Raw genomic sequence first — 20,931 nt, 5'->3', positions numbered from 1 at the left:
TTACTCTGTGAAAATGGCTAAGAGGACAAAAAACAAGCCACAGATGGGAAAGAAAATGTTTGCAAATTGCACATCTCCCAAAAGATTTTCATCCAGAATATTTATAAAGAACTCATAAAACTCAACAATGTAAAACAACTCAATAAAAAATTGGGCAAGATAAAATACACAAAGAATAGCTCTTAAAACTCAACAAAAATTTAAAATGTGTGAAAGACACCTTATCAAAGAACATACACAGATAGAAAATGAGCATAAGAAAAAACATTCCACATCATATGTCATCTGGGAAAGGAAAATTAAACAATGAGGTGCTACTACATACCGATTACAACGGCCCAAATCCAAAACACTGACAACACCACGTGCTGGAGAGGAGGTGGAGCAAGAGGAATGCCTATTCATTGCCAGTGGGATTGCAAAATGGTACAGGCACTATGGAAGACATTTGGTGATTTCTTACAAAACTAAAAATAATCTGACCATATGACTTTCCAATGGCACTCTTTGGTAGTCACTGAAAGGAATTGAAAACTTATGTCCATGTAAAAACTGTACATGAATGTTTCTAGAAGTTTTGTTCATAATTTCCAAGACTTAAAGCAACCAAGATGTTCTTCAGTAGATGAATGGATAAATAAATTGTGGTACATTGAACACAATGAAATATTTTTCAGCACTACAAAAAATGGACTATCAAGGCACAAAAAGACATGGAGCAACCAATGCATATAACTAAGTGAAAGAAGCCAATCTGAGAAGGTTATCCTATATAATAAAGAGCTAATATGCAAATGGTTGTCACACCCTTGCGCCCTCGCACCGGGGCTGGGGGACCTGAGGCTGTGCCTCCTGCCCTGCAGGGCTTGACGGGGGTGGGGCTGGCTGGGTCTGGGTCTCGCGTGATTTTGAGGCGCACGCAGGTGGGCGGAGACTTGACTCTGGGTCCCGCGGCGCACCCCAGACTCTGACAGGAGGGAGATTTTCATATACATTTTACTAATTTTCTTTCATCTCTGACACTTCTATTATAGAGAAAGGGCAAACAGCAATATTAAAATATTTCCTCTAATTAATTCCCTTTTAATGTGTACAAATTTCATGCACCAGGCCACTAGTATACTATATGGTTCTAAGTATATAACATTCTGGAAAAGGCAACACTAGGGAGACAGTAAAAAAGAGCAGTGGTTGCCAGTGGTTAGGGTGTATGAAGGAGGGATGAATAGGTAGAGCACAAAGGATTTTTAGGGCAGTCTAAATACTCTGTATAATATACTACAATGATGGATACGTGTCATTATACATTTGTCTAAACCCATAGAATGTGCAACACCAAGAGTGAATCCTCAGTAAACTCTGATGTGTCACTGTAGGTCATAAATTGTAACAAATGTACTCCTCTGGTCGGGGTTATTGGTAATGAGGGAAAATTTTGGTAATGAGGTAAAAATAGGTGGGGAATAGATATATGTACTTCTCACTTTTGTACTGTAATATGTCCATCTTAGCTTAATTGGAGAACAGGGTTGGAGTCATTCCATCTATGTTAATAATAAAGTCATAAGAGTGGCTCTACTGGACCAGGAAGAGCAGGGAGAATAGATGAGCAATAAGCTTAGGGTAGATCTCTGGGAAGTCATTTGAGTAAAAGAACTTTGGTGGGCACGTTCTTTGGCCTATAGAGTATTGTTTCCAATTAGCTGTCTCCGCTCATTTATATTATCTATTGCCACCTAATCGTATTTGAGTTTGTGATTCGTGACTTTCTGAAAGAACAGAGAAAGAAGAGCCTGTGAAAGGGGCCTTTTCAAAAGGGTGTACAAGGTGTGAAACCAGCCAAGAGGAAGGGGTGGCACAACAGCCTGGGGAGTGAAAGAAGAAAAATGAAGTTAACAGTGTCAAATACCCCTGAGAGAGCCAGTCATGATAAGGACTGCAGGTCATCTGTGCCTTTAGAGAGAGCATGCTCTGTTAAATGGGGTTAGAAATCAGATCACACTATGCTGAGGGGGTGACTGAATCTTAGAAATTGGAGATAATGCTGGCAGACTGCTGCTATGGAGACTCTGAATGAGTTGGAGAGGAGAGAAATTGAATGGTAGTGGCGGTGAAATCCAGAGGAGAGAGAGGTCAGCTTGTTTTTGTTTGTCGATTTCCTCTTTTGGATAGAAATTTGAAGAATGTGTATGTGTTGAAGGAAATGGGCTAGCAAAGAAGGAAAAGTTGAAGATAAAGGATAGAAAGAAAAATAACTAATGGCAAAAGCCTCAGCATCAGTAAGAGGGAATAAAATCAAACACAGCCTTTGCCTTCAATAGCAGCAAGGGCACCTGATCCCTTAAGATGGGAGGAAAGAAAGTAAGAATGTTGTTAGATGTAGCCATTTGATACTGGAGAGGACTGCAAGGATGCACAAATAGTTTCCACACAATGACCTCAATTTTCTTTTTAAAATAGCAGGTGCACTGAGAGCGAAAGGGTGAGGCTGTATGGCTTAAGTGGAGTGATAAACTTTTGAAACAGTGGCTGACCACAGTCAGAGGGAAAGGATTAGTGAATGTTATTGAGAGGCTAACTCAGATTAGAAAACCATGAATCTGCAGAGTTGGTGTATTTTGCTCCTGTAGCATTCAACGTGCCTGGATATGAAAAAGAGAAGATTCCCTATAGTTTGGATTCAAGGTTGAATGTATAATGTAAGAAAGGACAGGCTGTAGAAATGTAAAGGCTCATGTCCAAGCTAAATTCCAAGCAAGATTTGGAGAACATAGAAAGATCTCAAAGAAAACCTGAGAGAAAAAAAGATTTAATTTTATTTGTCACCTAGCACCATTCCTGACTTAATCTCGTGTTTTTATTTTAATTCTTTTCCCTAATCCTTTTCACACTGATTTCATATTCACTCTTCTTATTTTGTAAGACACATTTTAGATACTAGGTCAGGTATAAGCAAATAAAAGGAAACTAAAAGCACACAGATGGCCAAACAGAAGTCAGTTTTAATTTAACAAGGGAGGCTGGAACTTAAAGTGCCTCAGATGAGTTGTTGTTGTTTTTTCCCAGTGTTTTTATTTATTTGTTTGTTTGTCTATTTTATTTTTGTTTTTATAAGAGAACGTTGATTTAGAAAGTTACAGATGGAGTAGAAGGAGCCCGCTGGGCTGCGTAGGCTCAGGAAACAAGTTCAGAGGCAGAAGAAGGGCCCCTGAGCTTAGGAGAGAGGAAGGCAAAGGGTAACATAAGCACCATAAGCACCCTAAGAACCGAGGGGAAGAAAAGGGCGAAGGCAAAGGAGGCGTAGGCATGCGCCTGAGAGAGGCGGGCTTGCTAGTCCTTCATCTTGAGGGTGTTAAAGGCTGGGAGTTTAGGGGAGGTTTTAGGAGTCAGATGAGTTTTAATTGAGAGGAAGATGCTGTGGGTGGTTAGGAGGATTTGTGGTTGATATGGAGTAGACATCTATCGAGGTTGTGGGAGTTAGGGTTTATCAGTGGTTCTCATCTTGAGACAATTTTGTCCTGAAGGGACACTGGGCAATGTCTGGAAACATTTTTGGGAGAGTGGAGTAGTACTGACGTGTAGTGCCACGGACGCTGCTACACATCCTACGGTGTAGGACAGCCCTACAGGATTATCTGATCAAAATATCAGTAGTGCTCAGTTTGAGAACCTTGGTTTAGGTACAGTACAAAAATGACAGAAGAATGAGAATGGCCAGAAATCACCTGGAGAACCATTGGAAAAGGAGGAGAAGGAGGAACTATCCAGAGCATCACCATGCCAGGTGATGTGAGATTCAAACATATCTATTTGTGGGTGATGGCTTGTGAGAGAATGGAAGAGTCATTGTCTGGAAAAGTTTACGGTGTTGTGACACCAATTTACAAACGATTCCTGAGTTTAGCATTTTGTAAAGCAAATATAGGGAGGATGAAAGCAAGGGGACTTCAGGGAAAGCATATGCTTTTGTTTCAGTTACCCTTAAACAAGAGTCCTTAGCTCTTTCCTTCGAAGTTTCCAGATGAAGTCTTCTTTTTCTCCATAACCTTCCTCCACATCCCTGTATTTCTCATTTTTTAGTTTCTTTTGGTTTTCCCTAAATAGACACTACTTCTTATGGTCAACCATACAGAGCTGATCATTTCTTTTGCTACAACATGCAAAAAACACTCTCTGCTTTGATTTAGTTAATATAGGCCCTCTGACCTTGACTTTATAATTCTTTTGATACTCCAATACTAGACATTTATTTTTTTAGATAATACACTATTTAGAATGTCTGACTTCTGAAAGATTGAAGGAGTTTCAATATTTAATAGATTTTGAGACCTTCTAATCAAAATTGTGTTTATTTGGATGACTAGATATTTCTTTTACATTGACTTATTAACAGTGAAAAATAATTGATTTAACTATTTTTTCTGCTACCAAATTGACTAAATTTTTCAATTCTATCCAGTAGTCAAGACTGAATGACTTTTAAGATAATATCAGTTTATATGGTGAGTTTATGTATAGGCAGGGTTTTCTGGGCCATGGACATCTCCGGACTCCTGTACTCAGCACCCAATGTTTCAGAGAATGCTTTCAACCAGATTATCATAAAAAGAAACTTGATAACTCATTTATTGATGATCGCCAACAGATTGCTATACTTTAACTTCCAAATCTCCATATATCTCCTAGTAAATCAAGTAAACAAAGGAAGACATATGTCCTTAAAAAAAATTAGTGTACCACGTGAATAAGGTAGTATTTAAATAATTCCTTTCTATTTTCAATCCAATTACTTAATGCTCTCTTAACATAAGACTAATGATAAAACAAAAACAAAAAAAGAAATAAGAAAAACTCCTAGCACCATGTATCATCTGTATGTATTGTCAGAATAATCCTTAACTACTTTAGGTTTGTAATATTTATTCAATTTAAAAAAATGAATCAATTCCTTCCCCCTACCAGAAAAATAACTATAGCCTTTACCCCCTTCATATGTGAATGGACTAACCCAGATTCAATTGTATATTTCTTTATTGCACACATTTTGACAATATTTCATGTACATGTAGTAAATGTATTATCATTTTAAAAATATGTATTTTCTTTGTGGCAAAATTGAGAAAGACACACACTAGTTATTGTACATGTATTAACAACATTCACCTTAACAAAAGATGATGTAGAGAACGTACCAATCCTATATAATAAAAGTTTAATATGCAAATCGACTGAATGGTGGAACAACCAGTTGCTATGACATGCATTGACCACCAGAGGGCAGATGCTCAACACAGGAGCTGTCCCCTGGTGGTCAGTGCGCTCCCACAGGGGGAGCACCACTCAGCCAGAAGCCAGCTCACGGCTGGCGAGTGCAGGAGCGCTAAGGATGTCCAACTGACGACTTAGGCCCACTCCACATCCCACAAGGGCTTCCAGACTGCGAGAAGGTGCAGGCCGGGCTAAGGGGACCCTCTCACCCCAGTGCACGAATCTCATGCACCGGGCCTCTAGTAGGTATTATATTTCATCACACTTGTTTTTAGTTGTCATTATGCAGGCAAAAGTAATATCTATTTCTTTTGTGTAAATTTTGCAGTATTATATCATTAGACTTACTAGTATTTTAAAATTCTACCCCTTCCTATACTCTATATCCCTTTCCTGTTTTCTATTTGTTCATAACACTATCACCATCTAACATAATTCATGATTAACTTCGTTGTTGTTGGTTTGCTTCTGTGTTTCCACCCCTTAGAAAGTAATTTCCTCTAAGGCAATGATATTGGTATATTTTATTCAATGCTGTTGCTCCCTTGCACACAGAAAGCACTTGATGAATACTTGTTGAATGATTGTGGTTATATAAATTAATATAACCACTTGTCTAATGGCACAATTTAAGAAAGGGGTGTCTTCAGTGACTTTTCACAAAAGAACTTTACTATTTTTAATTATTTGACTTGCTTTAACTTCTTAAGATATCACCTTTTAAAAGGTTTTCATGAGAAGCACAGTGCTGTGTAATTCTGTTTCTAGTGGGTCTGGACTCCCACTCCTTAGCAAATCTCTTTACTCACCCAGCTACTATATGCATATTGACCCCTTAAGGGTTTATAGCATGTCTTTCTAGGTCACTGGGGAGGTCATTTCATTCTCTGGGGAGTGTACTAAAGAAGTCAAATATACTGGGGCGGGCGGAAAAAACTAAGTAGGCAATCCTCACTTTTGTTCTTTTCCTAGGTGTTGCATAACTATTTTCTACAACATTAAATTTGCAGTTGTGGCATAAAAGAAACTTTTCTTTCTTACTGTGTTGTATTTGAAGAACTACTTTCAGAGGGGGTGGGGGATGGAAAGAGATTAACCAAAGAACTTATATGCATATTGTGACCTGGTACACGGACTCATGCACATTGAAAGGAAATTAATTAGAAGGTGGCTCATGGGGCGGGACTGGGCAAGATGGGCCAGACATGCCCTGGAGCCAACCTCTCTCGGTCCCTCCCTGGTGTCTGCAGAGTGAACCGGGTCCCTCCGGCAGGTGGGGTCCCTCAGCCTGGCCTGTGGGGATTGGGCCAAAACTGCCTCTCTGCAGAGTTGCTGTGGTACAGGGTGTGGAATGCAAATGCAAATGTGCAGTAAACCAGATTCAGGACTGACAGTGCCCTAGCAACAACATAACCCACAGCCAAAGGTGGAATCGCGTAGTCTCATGGGAGATCAGGCTCCCTCCTCTCTGGTTTTGGGGTGCGTCACCCAAGAACCACTGCTGCCACGTCACTGCAGCTCAGCAGCTCCTGCTTGAGCGTCTGCCCCCTGGTGGTCAGTGTGCATCATAGCGACCATTGGACAGTAGGAGGGACACTTAGCATATTAGCCTTTTATATATATAGATAGGCATAACCCATGCACACAGAGAATAGTGTGGTGAAGGCCTGGAATGGAGTTGGGACTGGGTGGAGGCAGGCACAGGGGCAGGGGGAGAATGAGAGATGTCTGTAAGACTGTCAACAATAAAATAAAATGAAATAAAATAAAATAAAAAAGAAAGTCAGTTAGGTGTTGCTTATAATAGAGCAAACTCCAATTGGTATAAACTCTCAATATTTTAGCCTACTAAAAGCCATAATGTAAAAAAAAATATAACCCCCAACTCATTCTCATTGGGTTTTAGAATTCATAGAATGCTCTTTTATATCTAGCTTGTCCTTTTAATTATGTGTTTCTTATATATATATATATATATATATATATATATATATATATATATATATGTATATATATAAAAGCCTAATCGAACATCTGACCAGTAACTATGATGCGCAATGACCACCAGGAGGCAGACGCTCAATGCACAGGCATGGAAACATGGAACAGACTGATGAATCTCAGAGGGAAGTGGGGGGAGGGGAGAGGGCTGGAAGAGATTAACCAAAGATCTTATATGCATACTAGAGGCCCATTGCACAAAGAGATTTGTGCAATAGGCCTTCCTTCCCTTGGCTTCCAGCACCGGTTTTCCTCTGGCACTCAGGACCCAGGCCTTCACTCTGGCCAGAGTCTGCCTTCTTCTTGCTGCAGAATCAGGCTGGAGTCTGTCTTCTTCGTCTTTGCTGCAGACTCAGGCCGGAGTCTGCCATCTTCATTTTCGCTGCAGACTCCAGGAGTCTGAAGTCTTGTCTTTCCTGCGGCACTCTGCTCCTGTAGATCCCCCTGCCCTCCCTCTCATAGCAGGCGTCCTGCCCTGCCTGGTGGCCACTCTGCGCCTGGAGCAGCTGGGCGGTGGCCATCTTTGGCCTTATAATTTGCATACTCACTCTGATTGGCTGTGGGCATAGTGGAGGTATGGTCAATTTACATGTTTGTCTATTATTAGGTAAGACTAGAGGCTTGGTGCATGAATTCGTGCATTAGTGTGGTCCCTCAGTCTGGCCTGCAGGGATCAGGCAGAAACTGGCAGTCTGACATCCCTCAAGGGGTCCTGGATTGCGAGAGGATGCAACCAGGCCAAAGGACTCCACCAGTGCATGAATCTGTGCACCGGGCCTCTAGTGTTAATAATAAAACTTGTCTGAATAACATATGGTTGGACAATTCTTGAGAACAAAAACCATATCTTACTCATTTTGAAACAACCAAACACTTAGCCCATTGTCTTGCATATGGTAAATTCCAGACAAATGTGAATCAATACATCTTTGGATCAGTGATGAAAGATACAGACACACAAAAGAAGCTTGACCAAAGCAATCAAAATCAAAGGTCATCAATATGTTTTCATTTAAAATTATGAACATTTTGATAATGGGTCCCACAGTATAAAGAAGTCAGAAATCATCCACTTTCTCAAGCCATCCATTAGAATGAACCATTTTAACCTAAATGATAATCCAAACTTCCAAGTGAATATTTTTCATTAGTGTATTATTATTATAAGCTCCTTAATAAGGGAAGGCTTATTTTGGTTTTTCTTTTCAGACTTGTGATTCTAAACTGCTTAGAAAAGATCCTTAAATATCCATTTGCTCATTTGTATTGTCATTTTGTTGCAGGCACATGTCCAACAAAAGCACAACTTTTTTTGACTGTACTGAGGGAAAGTCATGGAATCTGATTGAAAGAATTTTAGAAGGATTGATATGATTAGCTATTTTTAAACGATGTGTGTATGTTTTAGCCAAAGATACAATAGAAAGGTAAAATTGCTATATAGGTGTAGATTCCTTAATAAATAAGTGAAGTAAATTATAATGTGGTTCTCTACTAAAACAATCTATTCTTTTAACCATCCCCAATTTCACAAATAATACATTTATGGTATAAAGGAATTTTTTTTTTTAATCTTGAAGAGATTTTGCTAAAAATGTGTATTTTAAATAAGGACATTTTCCTTATTATATAATTACATGTTAGCAATAACAACTTAGAACAGTTACACAATTATATCTCAGATCTGTAAAAACATGAAAATAATAATGTATGAACTGCTAACCTTGAGATCTCATGAATGCCAGTATCTTCCTGAAGACTATGCCTCTGAAAACATCTTTTCAGTCTGTGGATATCTCCTTATTTTTTCCTTCAAAAAAAAAAAAAAAAGAGATTTGTGTCAATATGTTATATTTTCCAACAGTAAAGCTGACTACAAAGTGTAAATATATGACCTAGAGAAAATCAATAGAAATCTTGGAATATAAATAAGGCATTAAAAATAGTGTGTAATAATTGTACTATACATAATTTAGTGCAGAAAGAATATCCATTCTAGAAGAATGCAGTAAATTTCTAATAATTTACAACCATTTTCATTCATTTATTTACCAGTTATTTAATAAAATATTTCTATGGACAAAAAATTAAAGTCCTTTTATCTTACTAATCAGTATTACACTAGATTTAAGTCTCTAGAAGATTCATATCTTTGAGACACACAAAAATCAAGGAAAATGAACCAAAATGTTACAGCTATATAGGTGATGACAATCACAATGAATATTTATTACATTTTGGGGGTTTACTTAAAGTAAAGAATTTAATTCTAAAATTAACTGAAATATTTATATATTCAGATTTTAAGATAACAGACTTTAATAACATAATTTAAACACAAAATTCTTTAACATAAATATGATTTAAGAAAAATCTTGTTTTTTAAAATTGCAGTGCCATAATTCACAATGATTAATGCAATAATTTAAAGAGGTGATAAAATCCTGATAGTAATTATACACGTTTACTTTCCCAGATTAAAATGTATATAATCAGTTTTCTAACGAATTAATAAACTTTCCATTCTAATATGTTAGGTTATGTCCATATTCAATGTAAAAATTTTCCTTAAAAATGATGTAGAGAACCTTGGAAAGTGTGGTTCATTTATTGTCTTTCTACAATACCCAGAAATGAACTATCACTGATCATAGCCAATACCAATAGCTGGTGTAGGAATACCACAAACCGGTTACTTGAATGAAGAAATAGCCCCAGTAAGCAACTTATACTGATGTCAATTTCATTCTTTTAAATATCTTAAAACTCTTGAGAACATTACCCTCAAATGATGGCATGTAAAGACCACTGAAGCAATAACTTACATCACCTACTACACACACTTTAAGAATAGTTCAGCATATAACTTTCTGCCTTCTCTGTTACTGATACATATCATGAGATTGCAAGTCAAGCAATTAAAAATCAACAAACAAGCATGCTAATAGATCTCTACCTTCTCATAATGTGTCCATTAAATACAAACTTTAAAATATTATTTGCAAAATTACAACAAAATACTAAAAATAAATTATATACTGCATTACATATATCTATAAATGTCATTTATAATCTGAAACCATTTCTTGTTAATGAAAATTAATTCTACTATTTAAATATCATTTTTACCTGTTGAGATATCATTTAAAATTTTACCCCTTCAAAATAAGTTTTTGCTACTATAAAAATATGGGGAAATTGCTACTAGTTCAATTTCCCTATGTTACAAATAAGGAAACTTACTACTACATATCTGTGACATGTAGCTAAATCTAAAGAAAGAAATTAAGATTTTTTTACTACCTACTGTTAAAATTAAAATAATGGTATTTTACCACCAAATAAATAAAATATTTTATTTAGGCATTTAAGGTAGTCTATTGAGGAAAGCAAAAATATTGAGAAATCTAGTGATCTAAATTTATATACCTCTATTTAGCCTATAATTTACACAGAGGAACTGTTGGTGTTAGGAAAAAAAGGATTCAAACTCTGACCTGTTGGAAGGTCAAAGATTTAAAAATATATCTGATGGACAGAGCTGATCCTAACTGAAGCCAGTGAAGCCCCTGGGAGGAAATTCATCACAAAGGAAGAAGAATTCTGAAAGAACATGTCATAGTCAATGCAAAGTTCCAAGTATTGGGGATGTGAGGATCGATGCTAGTACTTGGCACAATGTGCAGTAGTTGATGCTAGAAACCATTCCAATCCAGCACCTTGGTTCTGTGAATGTGACTCGGAGGCATTGGCTGTGTGAAACTGTGAGGAAGTTCTGCATACACATGTGAGAGAGAGAATTTGAAGAGTTGTGGTGCTAAGATATCTAGGTCATTAGCACTTGCTCTGAGACCCAGGCAACTGTAGAGGTATAACCCCTAGATCTAAGGGCTTTTCCTTTTCCTTTACAAGCCTTTTGGGCACATCAGTGGGAATTACACAGGATTGGTGGAAACTGTCATTTTCATAGAAACCTATGTTTATGGGGTGGTCCCAACCTGAGTTGGATATCCCCAGCATATCCTATTATATCACTACTTGCGTGGGATTCTGATCCCATGGATGGTCTCGACAGTGACAAGTGATATCTGGGACAGATTTGTGGATACATATTACCATCCCAGATACTATGAAAAATATTCTAGGAGGGTGACATTTATAAAATGCTAAGAACATGTACAGTAATGTAAATGTAATGCTATTCAACCTCACACATTTTTTTGTGCTCATCAAAAGAACCCCAGTTTCTGATTATGAATTCTATGAAAAAGAAAACATACATGAATCTGTGGTATCATTTAGAAATGCCCACCTAACACTTATGGTTCATACCTGGTCTTTTCTACTATATGGGTTCAACTGAGAAATTCCCTGAAAACCAGTTTTTCACTTTTAGAAATTCCTGCAATATTTCAGGGCTAGAGAGAGGTGGACACCACTTCTTGTTCCAGGCCCCTTGGATTCCTGGTTGCCCCTGGACCTTACTACAAGTCACCCTTAGTCCCAGTAGCCATGCACAATGGCAAGGCTCAAGTCAGTCTTCCATGTTTATCTAAAGGGCACCTTTAGTAGGTCAGTGTTGGCATATCTTAATCAATAGTCATGCTAGACTTCACTGAGGTCATTAAAGATCACATCTCAATGGTAGCCATGAGTGAGCTATAACTTCAGCTTGTGTTATTTTTAGTGGATGATTTAATGATCAACCCTAAGGAAATATAACTTGTTTGAAACACTCCTATCTTCTTCCTGTCTTTAATTCTTTTCCCCCTGACAAATGCTGGGGTTTTGAGAATAAACTTTGGTTTAAGATAGCTAGGTGCTAAGATATCTAGGTCATTAGCAGTTGCTCTGAGACCCAGTTCCAGAATCACAGAATTTGAGACTCCCCACCCCAGCTGATCACTTCTACATGTGACTGGAAGCATGGCTCATATCAGTCTATGAACGTAACTGAAGAAATGTGAAATTGCTATTCAGTGTTTCTAAAGTGGTGAGAAGATTTTTAAGTTCAGTATAATAGTTTAATTGCATTTGTTACTGCCTCTCAAAATATAGCATTGCATCATTATTATGCCTGCAACCAGCAAAAGCATCATTCACTCTGAAAGACAGCTTCCTAACTAAAGCAAAGGACTTAGAGCAAACAAATCTAGCAGGAAAGATGAATCTGAAATGTCAAGTCTTACCTCATTTTTTAAGAGAATAAGACCCAATGATATTCATTGATTCTATTTAGAATTATTTCATTAGTAACAATTCCATTCCAATTTCATACCTTCATACATGCTGAAGTGCAGTTATCAAAATATATGCAGCAATTTACTTTTTTAACAAACAAAAATGAATTTCCATTTTTTCCTAACATGTTGAACTATAATAAAACATGACCAAAAAGTTTCTAAAATGATGGTAGTACTTAGTCATCCTATTTCAGTAAAGTGGACAGGAGTTATTAAAATAAATTCAATGCAGTCCTGCATAGACTATTTATATAACAGGTGGTCACCATGGTATTCTTCCACTCAATCAACTGTGCTTGAAAGTGCAAAAAATCCTCCAAATTGTTCAGATATATCTCTGTAAAGGCATAGGAAAAGATTTCACTGGAAATTTGCAAGAATTTTAGATGAACGTTTAAGTAAAAATGTAAAAACCCAAAGAAGCATATAATTTATCAAAAAATTGTAAATTACCAAGACTGAACCAAGAAGAGGTGCAAACTTGACTAGACAGAGTATCCTAAAAGGATTGAAAAAGTGTTTGAACATCACAAGAACAAACAGGATCAGCAGGGCACAGGGGAGCCTTTAATAACCTTTGCAACAATGGTCTCCAAATTGTTTAGATCATACACTTTGCCAACAAAAAAGCTTCTTGACCTCTACACATTTTTTACTCATGCTGCTCATTTTCACACTTCTTCACTTACTCAATTTAGGGTCCATCATTTAACATGGTAGTCTCTCCTTTACACATAACTCACCTCCAAGGCTTTTCTCTCTCTTCTTCAAATCAGTGTGACAAAAATAAAATCACCTAGTTAAGTTCAGCTGTCTTCCGTCTATGAACCTACTCCTAGTAGCTGAACAGATTATTATAAGTAGAGGAAATGTAGAATATGGCATTACCAGTATAACTACTGATATATGATAAAGACCTTCAAGTCCCTGATCATCTTATCACATTTCCCTTATTAATTCATGCTTCAACTCTATGATACTACTAAAAGAGGCATCTTTGCTTCTTTTCCACTCTTCAGAATTTCTTCCCATCTCCTCTCTCTCAGTTTATGACATTGCTTCTAAAAAAATTTTAAGAACCATGATTCAATTTCCTCTTCTCACCACTATATCCTATATATCCTTGATATTTCTACCCACATCGTCAGCCTTCAATCCTGTTATAATGTAGAAACTGTTTTCTCCAACCTAAGGTCAATCCTTTCCCTGAAGCCTTGGATTCCATTTTCTCTTACCAATTTTAGGTCTCTGTTACTTCAATAATCCCCTTTCTCTCCTGCATTGTCATTTTTTTTCTTCATATTACTGGGTAATTCCCATCTGTCTGCAAATATATTGTAATGTCTCCCAACTTAAGAAATTCCTTTACATTAATTCCCTATCTCACTTTCATCTTATTTCTCTGCTGCACTTTATAGCAACTTCTTAAGAGGGCATTCTCTATTCCTCAGATAAAATTCTATGTTGAACTCCCCCAAATTAGATTTCATTTTAACAACGCCACTGAAATAGTACTATCAAGGTCCGTGGTGAAATTGGATATTGCCAAATCCAATGGTAAATTTTTAGTCTTTATCTTCCTTAATGTCTCAAGAGAGTTTGACATAATCACATTCATTTTCTTGAAATATTTCTTTTACTTGGCTTCTAAGATTCCATACATGACGTAGGCTTGTCTGCTACCTCATTTGCTGCCCTTTCTCAATCTCCTTGCTTGATTTCTTCCATTCTTACTAAATTCTAAATCCTGAGGTCTGAGACTTCTCTGACTCTTTCCTAGGAAAGCAAACCTTAAGTCTTTTAATAGCACCATTTATTTATGAGTCCTAAATTTAGATTTCTAATCTGAACTTGTTCTCTGAGCTCTATATTTTTTTTTAAGATTTTTTACTGATTTTTATAGAGGAAAGAAGAGAGAGGGGGAGAAAGAAAGAAATACCCAGGTAAGAGCAGGACATTGATCAGCTGCCTCCTCCCTACAGGGATTGAACCTACAACCCAGGTGTGTGCTCTGACTGGGAATTGAACTAGCCACCTTTCGTTCATAGGACGACACACAACTAACTGAGCCACACCAGCCAGGGCATCTGAGCTCTATATTCTTATCTTCACTGCCTACTTTATAGCTCCATTTGAATGGCTATTAAGCTTTAGAAACGTAATATGTCAAAACAAAATAATAATAATAAAATGAAAAGAGGGAAGATGGAAGGAAAGGAGGAAGGAAGGAAATAACACACCCTAGAATTCCTCTTGTACCTCAGTCTTTCCCATTTTAGTAAATGGCATCACTGATTACCCAATGACTCATATTAAAAACCTAGCTCCTTGAGAGATGGCTTATTCTAGGATTGCAGCAGGATAGATATCAGATGAACCTGTAGCATCTTATAGTGATGGAAAATAAGAAGAGAAAAAACATAGGTATTGGCATGTCAAAAGGACACAAGAACTGACCTGAAAATAGTCTCAATAGTCAAAGCTGGAATAATCTAAGCAATAAAAATTAATGATAGTATTAGATTATAACCCAAAGAATCAATATAAATATTCATGAGTCTATACTAATATAAATAAATGACTGAATAAGTAATCAATAGATAAGCAACAAAGCTTCCTTACAAAAGACTTACAAATATAAAATATATATAAATATATGTATATATATATACTCTCCCCACTTCCAGAAATGGAACTTGATCCCCAATCTCCACCATAAGTGTGAGCTGTATTTAGTAAGTTGCTTTCAAAGAATAGATTATGGCCGAAGGACAATAGTAATGTTACAATGGAGAAACCTGGCAGATACCAGCTTAATTAAATGACTCACATTATTATCACCAGTGATGCATCATGCTGATATCATCTACTCCCTGATATTATTTGATACAAAAAGGCAAGCACTTCACATCTGTGGCATTCTTCCTTCAAATCCATAATTCAAGTCTGATAATTAGAAAATACCAGAGAACAATAAATTTGAGGAATATTCTAATTATGCTTTTCAAAAAAAGTTCTGGTCATGAAAAGCAAGGAAAGACTGAGAAACTGCCACAGATGAGGAAACTAAGAAGCCATGACTAAATTTGATGTGCTGTCTTTAAGTAGATCTGAGGATAGAAATGGATAAACTATGAAATCTAGAGTCTGTGGTTTGGTTAATAGTACTATATACCAATGTTAAATTCTTTATCTGGGCAAGTGTACCATGCTTATGTAATACTAGAGACCCAGCACACAAAATTTATGCACTGGAGGGAGGGGGTCCCTCAGCCCGGCCTGCACCCTCTCACAATCCGGGATCCCTCTTGCAATCTGGGACCGCTGGCTCCTAACTGCTTGTCTGCCAGCCTGATTGCCCATAACCACTCTGCTTGCCTGCCTGATTGCCCCTAACCACTCTGCTTGCCTGCCTGATCTCCCCTAACTGCCTCTGCCTGCCTGCCTGATGTCCCTAACTGCTCGCCTGCCTGCCTGATTGCCCCTAACTGCCTCTGCCTTGCCTCCCCCCCCACCCCCCCCTAGCAGCTTTGTCGGGAAGGACATCCAGAATGATGTCCAGAAGATTGTTTGGCTGTCTGGTCCAATTAGCATATTATGCTTTTATTATTATAGATATTAACATTGGGGGAAGCTGAGCAAAGGGTCTATGGTAATTAACTGTGCTGTTTTTGCAACTTTTCCAGTAATCTAAAATTCTTATGAAATAAAAGTTTAATTTAAAAAACCCATGAATTATTTATGTTTATCTCCTTCTCTTAAAGCCCACATCCAAACAATCAGTACCTACTGTCAGCTCTACTTTTAAGATGTATTCTGTATTGGACCACGTCTCAACAAGTCCCCTCATCTCTCACTTCTACTACCAAACAATAACCTCTGACTTTGTCTCTTTTCCTTATCCATTGATTGTTTACAGTGTCAGGCACCTTGCTGACATCTCACATTTGCTCTTCTTTCTAGAGACTTCCTTCCAATCCAGATATCACATGGCCCTCTCCCTCACTTCATGAAGTCTTTATCAAAATAGAATCTCCTTGGAGGGGCCTCTTATGACCATCTTTTTTAAAATAGGCACCCCCCCACCCCTATATCCTAATACTGCTTTATTTTTCTTCACAGTACATTCATGACCATTTATGACATCATATTATTTACATATTTACATATTTGTTTATTATTATTCTTGATTATTAACATAAACATCATGAGGGCAGAGATTTTATCTCATAAATGAGGAAATAAATACCTATTGCTTGGGACTTAGGGATAAAAGTGAAATTGTACCCAAAGCTGGTAGAAGTATGAGTTTTGCTCCCTTTTTGAAAACACAACATACCAATATCTAGTAAGCTAATTCTCTCATTTTTAGAAATGTATTCCATAAAAAGTAAAACAGTAGTATGTAAGGATATTTTCAAAAGAACATGTATTATATCCTTGTTCCACAGTGTCATAAAAACTAAGCTGAAACAAATGAACACTTATATGGAAAAGAATGATTAAAATGTGATATATTCATACTTTGGAATATTGTGCAGCCATTAAAAAGAATAAAACAGCACAGATGGTGTGGCTCAGCAATTGAGTGTCGACCCATGAACCAAGAGGTCGCTGGTTTGATTTCTGGTCAGGGCACATTCCTGGGTTTTGGGCTTGATCCCCAGTAGGGTGCATGTAGAGGCAGCTGATCAGTGATGTTTCTCTCTCATCGATGTTTTTATCTCTCTATCCCTCTCCCTTCCTCTCTCTCATTAGAAGAAGAAGAAGAAGAAGAAGAAGAAGAAGAAGAAGAAGAAGAAGAAGAAGAAGAAGAAGAAAACAGAGCTATAACAAATAATGTAGATAATTTCCATCAGGTATTGTTTAAGGTAACAAATCAACTTGATATAAAATGTATATGATACAGTCCATTTTTTATAAAAATTTTGTGGGAATATGTATATATGTTTGTCTATGATTATATGATATTGAAAAAAATATAAAAGAATATAAATTAGGACAATAAGAGTTCCCTACCAGAGCAAGAGATGTGGATGGATAAAGGACAAATGGGTAAAAAAAGGAAAAGCCAAGTAAAATAAAAATAAAAAAAATAGGAGGGAGGGAGGGAGGGAGGGAGAGAGAGAAAATATTAAACAAATTCTGTGATATGATATTTATGACCTCACATAAAAATTCATGTGTCTTCATGAAAGAGAATTATTTAAGGAAATCAATTTTAAAGCACAGAATGATTTTTGGACTCTGGGCCCACAATTTTTTCATGCAGAAACAAACTTTTAAATATAAAATTGATTGCTGGGCCCCTTAATCTCACAGAGAAAATAGAGAATTGCTGCTAGAATTGATCAGATTCTCAGGAAATGCATAAATTCTTACAGATGGTCCTAGGAACACAGCTAAATGTTGCAGACTATGTTAGTCAGTGTGCTTTTATGCTCAGCTTCAGAAAATAGAAATCAAACCTAAAAAAAAGTAAAAAGCAATATCCACTCAGAGGATTAAAAGTTCTTCTCAGCATTTTCTCCCTCAACTTTTAATGAAGCAGCCTATGGTATCTACCTTAATTATGATGGACATTTTTCCTCTTGAAACCCAATTACTGCTTAGCTGATGTGGCACAGTAGTTGAGCGTCAACCTATGAACCAGGAGGTCACGGTTTGATTCCTGGTCAGGGCACATGTCCAGGTTGCAGGCTCAATTCCCAGTAGGAGGTGTGCATTGATATTTGTATCTCTCTCTTTCTCTCCCTTTTTCTCTCAAACCAATTACTGTCCTGCAGGGTAGATATGTCCAAATAATATCTTGAATGATTGCTGGGGTTGCCCTGAAAACTTTCATCTCTTAAAAGGAGGAAGAACAAATCACTTTCTGTTGTGTAAAAATATGTCCTTATCTCCTTGCCACAATGAGATGTAAGAAGCCTGACAAATATTCCATTGTAGTGAGTGCCTAGCACCTAGCATTTAATAAGCATTTCCATACTTTCTCCATGTTTCAGAAACATTACATGTTGTGGCAGATAGAAATTGGGTCCCTATAATCGTATAATTAATCTGGCTCCAAATTGGTCAGCTTGTAACATCCTGGAGCACATATTACCAACATCAAGTATTAAAGTATGGTTAAAGGAAAGAGGGATTCATTCTGGATATTATAGGATTTATTTCAATATAAAAATCTATCTGGATATAGACTTCATGATAGATGACTTTAAAACCAAGTGGTTTTACCATAATGTGAATTCTAAATGAACCTTGACTGTAGATGTTTAAAATATGAGTAGAGAAATGCAGATTCAATGCAGTTTGAGAGAGAAATATTAGAAATTAAAAATGGTGGCAGAGTAAGTGGATGCTGCACAGACATGCTCCCAGGAACAAACTGGTATTACAACTAAAATGCAGAAAAACTTCCTGAATAATCAATGGAAAACTCACAGGAGGGAACCCTGATACCCGAGGACCAAAAGTGGAGACCACATAGAGACTGGTAGGAGGAGCAGAGGTGTGAAAGGGCTGGCCAGGCACCTACAGACAGCAACTGAAGTTCTGGAGAGATATCTCAGCTGTGGGGGTTGCCACTGAGAACTCTGGGATCTAATCCCCAAACTGGGCCCCCCCAGCAGAGAGCACCAAAACTGAGGAGGGTACCCACATAAGATCTGGCTGTGAAAAGCAGCAGGGTGCTTCTGCCAGGGAGTAACAGCTGAAAATTCAGGCACCTTCTTAAAGGGCCAATGCACAAAATTCCCTGTGGAGCCACCCACCTTATGCTCTGGCAGAGGGAGGGTGAAGTGGATTGGAGCTGTAAGAGCAGAAGCCAGGACTGGAAACTTGAGGGACAGAGCTCAGAAGGCAGACACCCCAAGTTTCCTGGGCTGAGTCATTCTCTCATGCAGTGGAGGACATCTTTCCCACATAGACCTTTGCCTTGCCTGGGCGGGGAGACAGTTGACACAACCTATTGGAAAACACTTTATCCTGAGGCCACTTAGGAAATTAAAAACACAGCCTCCAGGCAGAAGCAACTGCCCCACCCTGTTGGAAAAAAAACTCTCTCCATACCTGAGTATGATTGCCTGGGGGCAATTCAAGTCGGAATCCTATCAGTCTGCAGGTAGAGGCTTTGAGTCTATACCTGATCTAATTAGTCAGAAATAGTCTTTAACACTGTCCTGCACTAGAGAATGAGAGGTATAAAGGATCTACCTAATACATAGTCACAAACCCAAACAGAAAGCCAAAATGAGAAGACAAAGAAACAACCCTCAAATGAAAGAAATAGAGAATTCTCCAGAAGAAGAGAGATAAATGAAGCAGAGATGAGAAATTTATCTGAAACAGAGTTCAGAGTAATGATGGTAAAAATGCTTAACAGCATGAAAAAAGTATAGTGACTATGGAAAAAGAACAGTCTGAGATAAAGAATGACATAACACAAATAAAGAACACATTGAAAGGAATACACAGCAGATTAATGGAAGCTGAAGATCAAATCAGTGAATTAGAAGACAGAGTTGAAAATATCACTCAATCAGAGAACCAAAAAGAAAAAAAAAACAATTAAAAAACTGGACAGCTTAAGGGAGCTGTGAGACAATGTGAAACATAACAATATTAGAATAGCAGGTGTGCCAGAAGAGGCAGAAAGGGCATAGAGAAGATGTTTGAAGAAATAATGGCAGAAAACTTCCCCAACCTGATAAAGGAAAAAGTCACACAAGTTCAGGAGGCACAGAGAACCCCAAACAAGAAGAACCCAAACAGGCTTATGCCCAGATACATCATAATTAAAATGCCAAAAATTAAAGACAAAGAGAGAATCTCAAAGGCAGCAAGAGAAAAGAAAACTGTTATCCACAAAGGAGTTCCCATAAGGCTGACACCTGATTTCTCATCAGAAACTCTACAGGCCAAAAGGGAATGTCATGAAGTACTCAAGAAAATGGAAAGCAAGGATCTGAGACCAAGATTACTGTATTCAACAAGGCTATCATTCAAAATAGACAGTCAAATAAAGAGCTTCCCAGACAAAAAAAAGGCTAAAGGAGTACATCACCACCAAGCCAGCATTACAAGAAATGCTAAAGGGATTGCTAATGAGAAGAAGAAACAGAGAGAGAAACTTAGCCATACAGAATTAAAATGGCAATAAATAAGTACCTATCAAGAATAACCCTAAATGTAAATGGATTAAATGCAATAATCAAAAGGCATAGGGTAGTTGAATGGTTTTAAAAACATGACCCAACTATATGCTGTCTACAAGGGACCCCCCTCAAAACAAAAGACACAGGATGAGAGTGAAGGGATGGAAAAAAATTTCCATGCAAATAGAAAGGAAAAAAAAAAAAAGCTGGATTATATCTGACAAAATAGATTTTAAAATGAAGGCTATCACAAGAGACAACAA

At 37.4% G+C, this 20,931-nt stretch overlaps 1 protein-coding gene across 2 annotated transcripts in view; it reads right to left on the bottom strand.

Annotated features, from left to right (window-relative positions):
- The window catches only part of CSRNP3 (cysteine and serine rich nuclear protein 3), a 136,571-nt gene extending 125,741 nt beyond the window's left edge, over positions 1–10,830 (bottom strand). The window contains exons 1-2 of one of the 2 annotated variants that reach the window (XM_028141076.2): positions 10,767–10,830; positions 8,993–9,079 (exon numbers count right to left, since the gene is read on the bottom strand). In XM_028141076.2, coding sequence (XP_027996877.1) covers positions 8,993–9,005 — 13 coding nt within the window. In that variant the 5' untranslated portion in view covers positions 9,006–9,079; positions 10,767–10,830. Of the gene's footprint in view, positions 1–8,992; positions 9,080–10,698 lie in introns of both variants that reach the window. The other variant, XM_028141075.2, reaches the window with a different exon arrangement.
- Between the last annotated feature and the right edge of the window lie 10,101 nt (positions 10,831–20,931).

This window comes from Eptesicus fuscus, chromosome 11 (assembly GCF_027574615.1).
Source record: "Eptesicus fuscus isolate TK198812 chromosome 11, DD_ASM_mEF_20220401, whole genome shotgun sequence".
Classification (NCBI taxonomy): Eukaryota; Metazoa; Chordata; class Mammalia; order Chiroptera; family Vespertilionidae; genus Eptesicus; species Eptesicus fuscus.
Note: the sequence above shows the minus strand (reverse complement) of the source record. Positions and strands in the feature narration are given on the sequence as shown.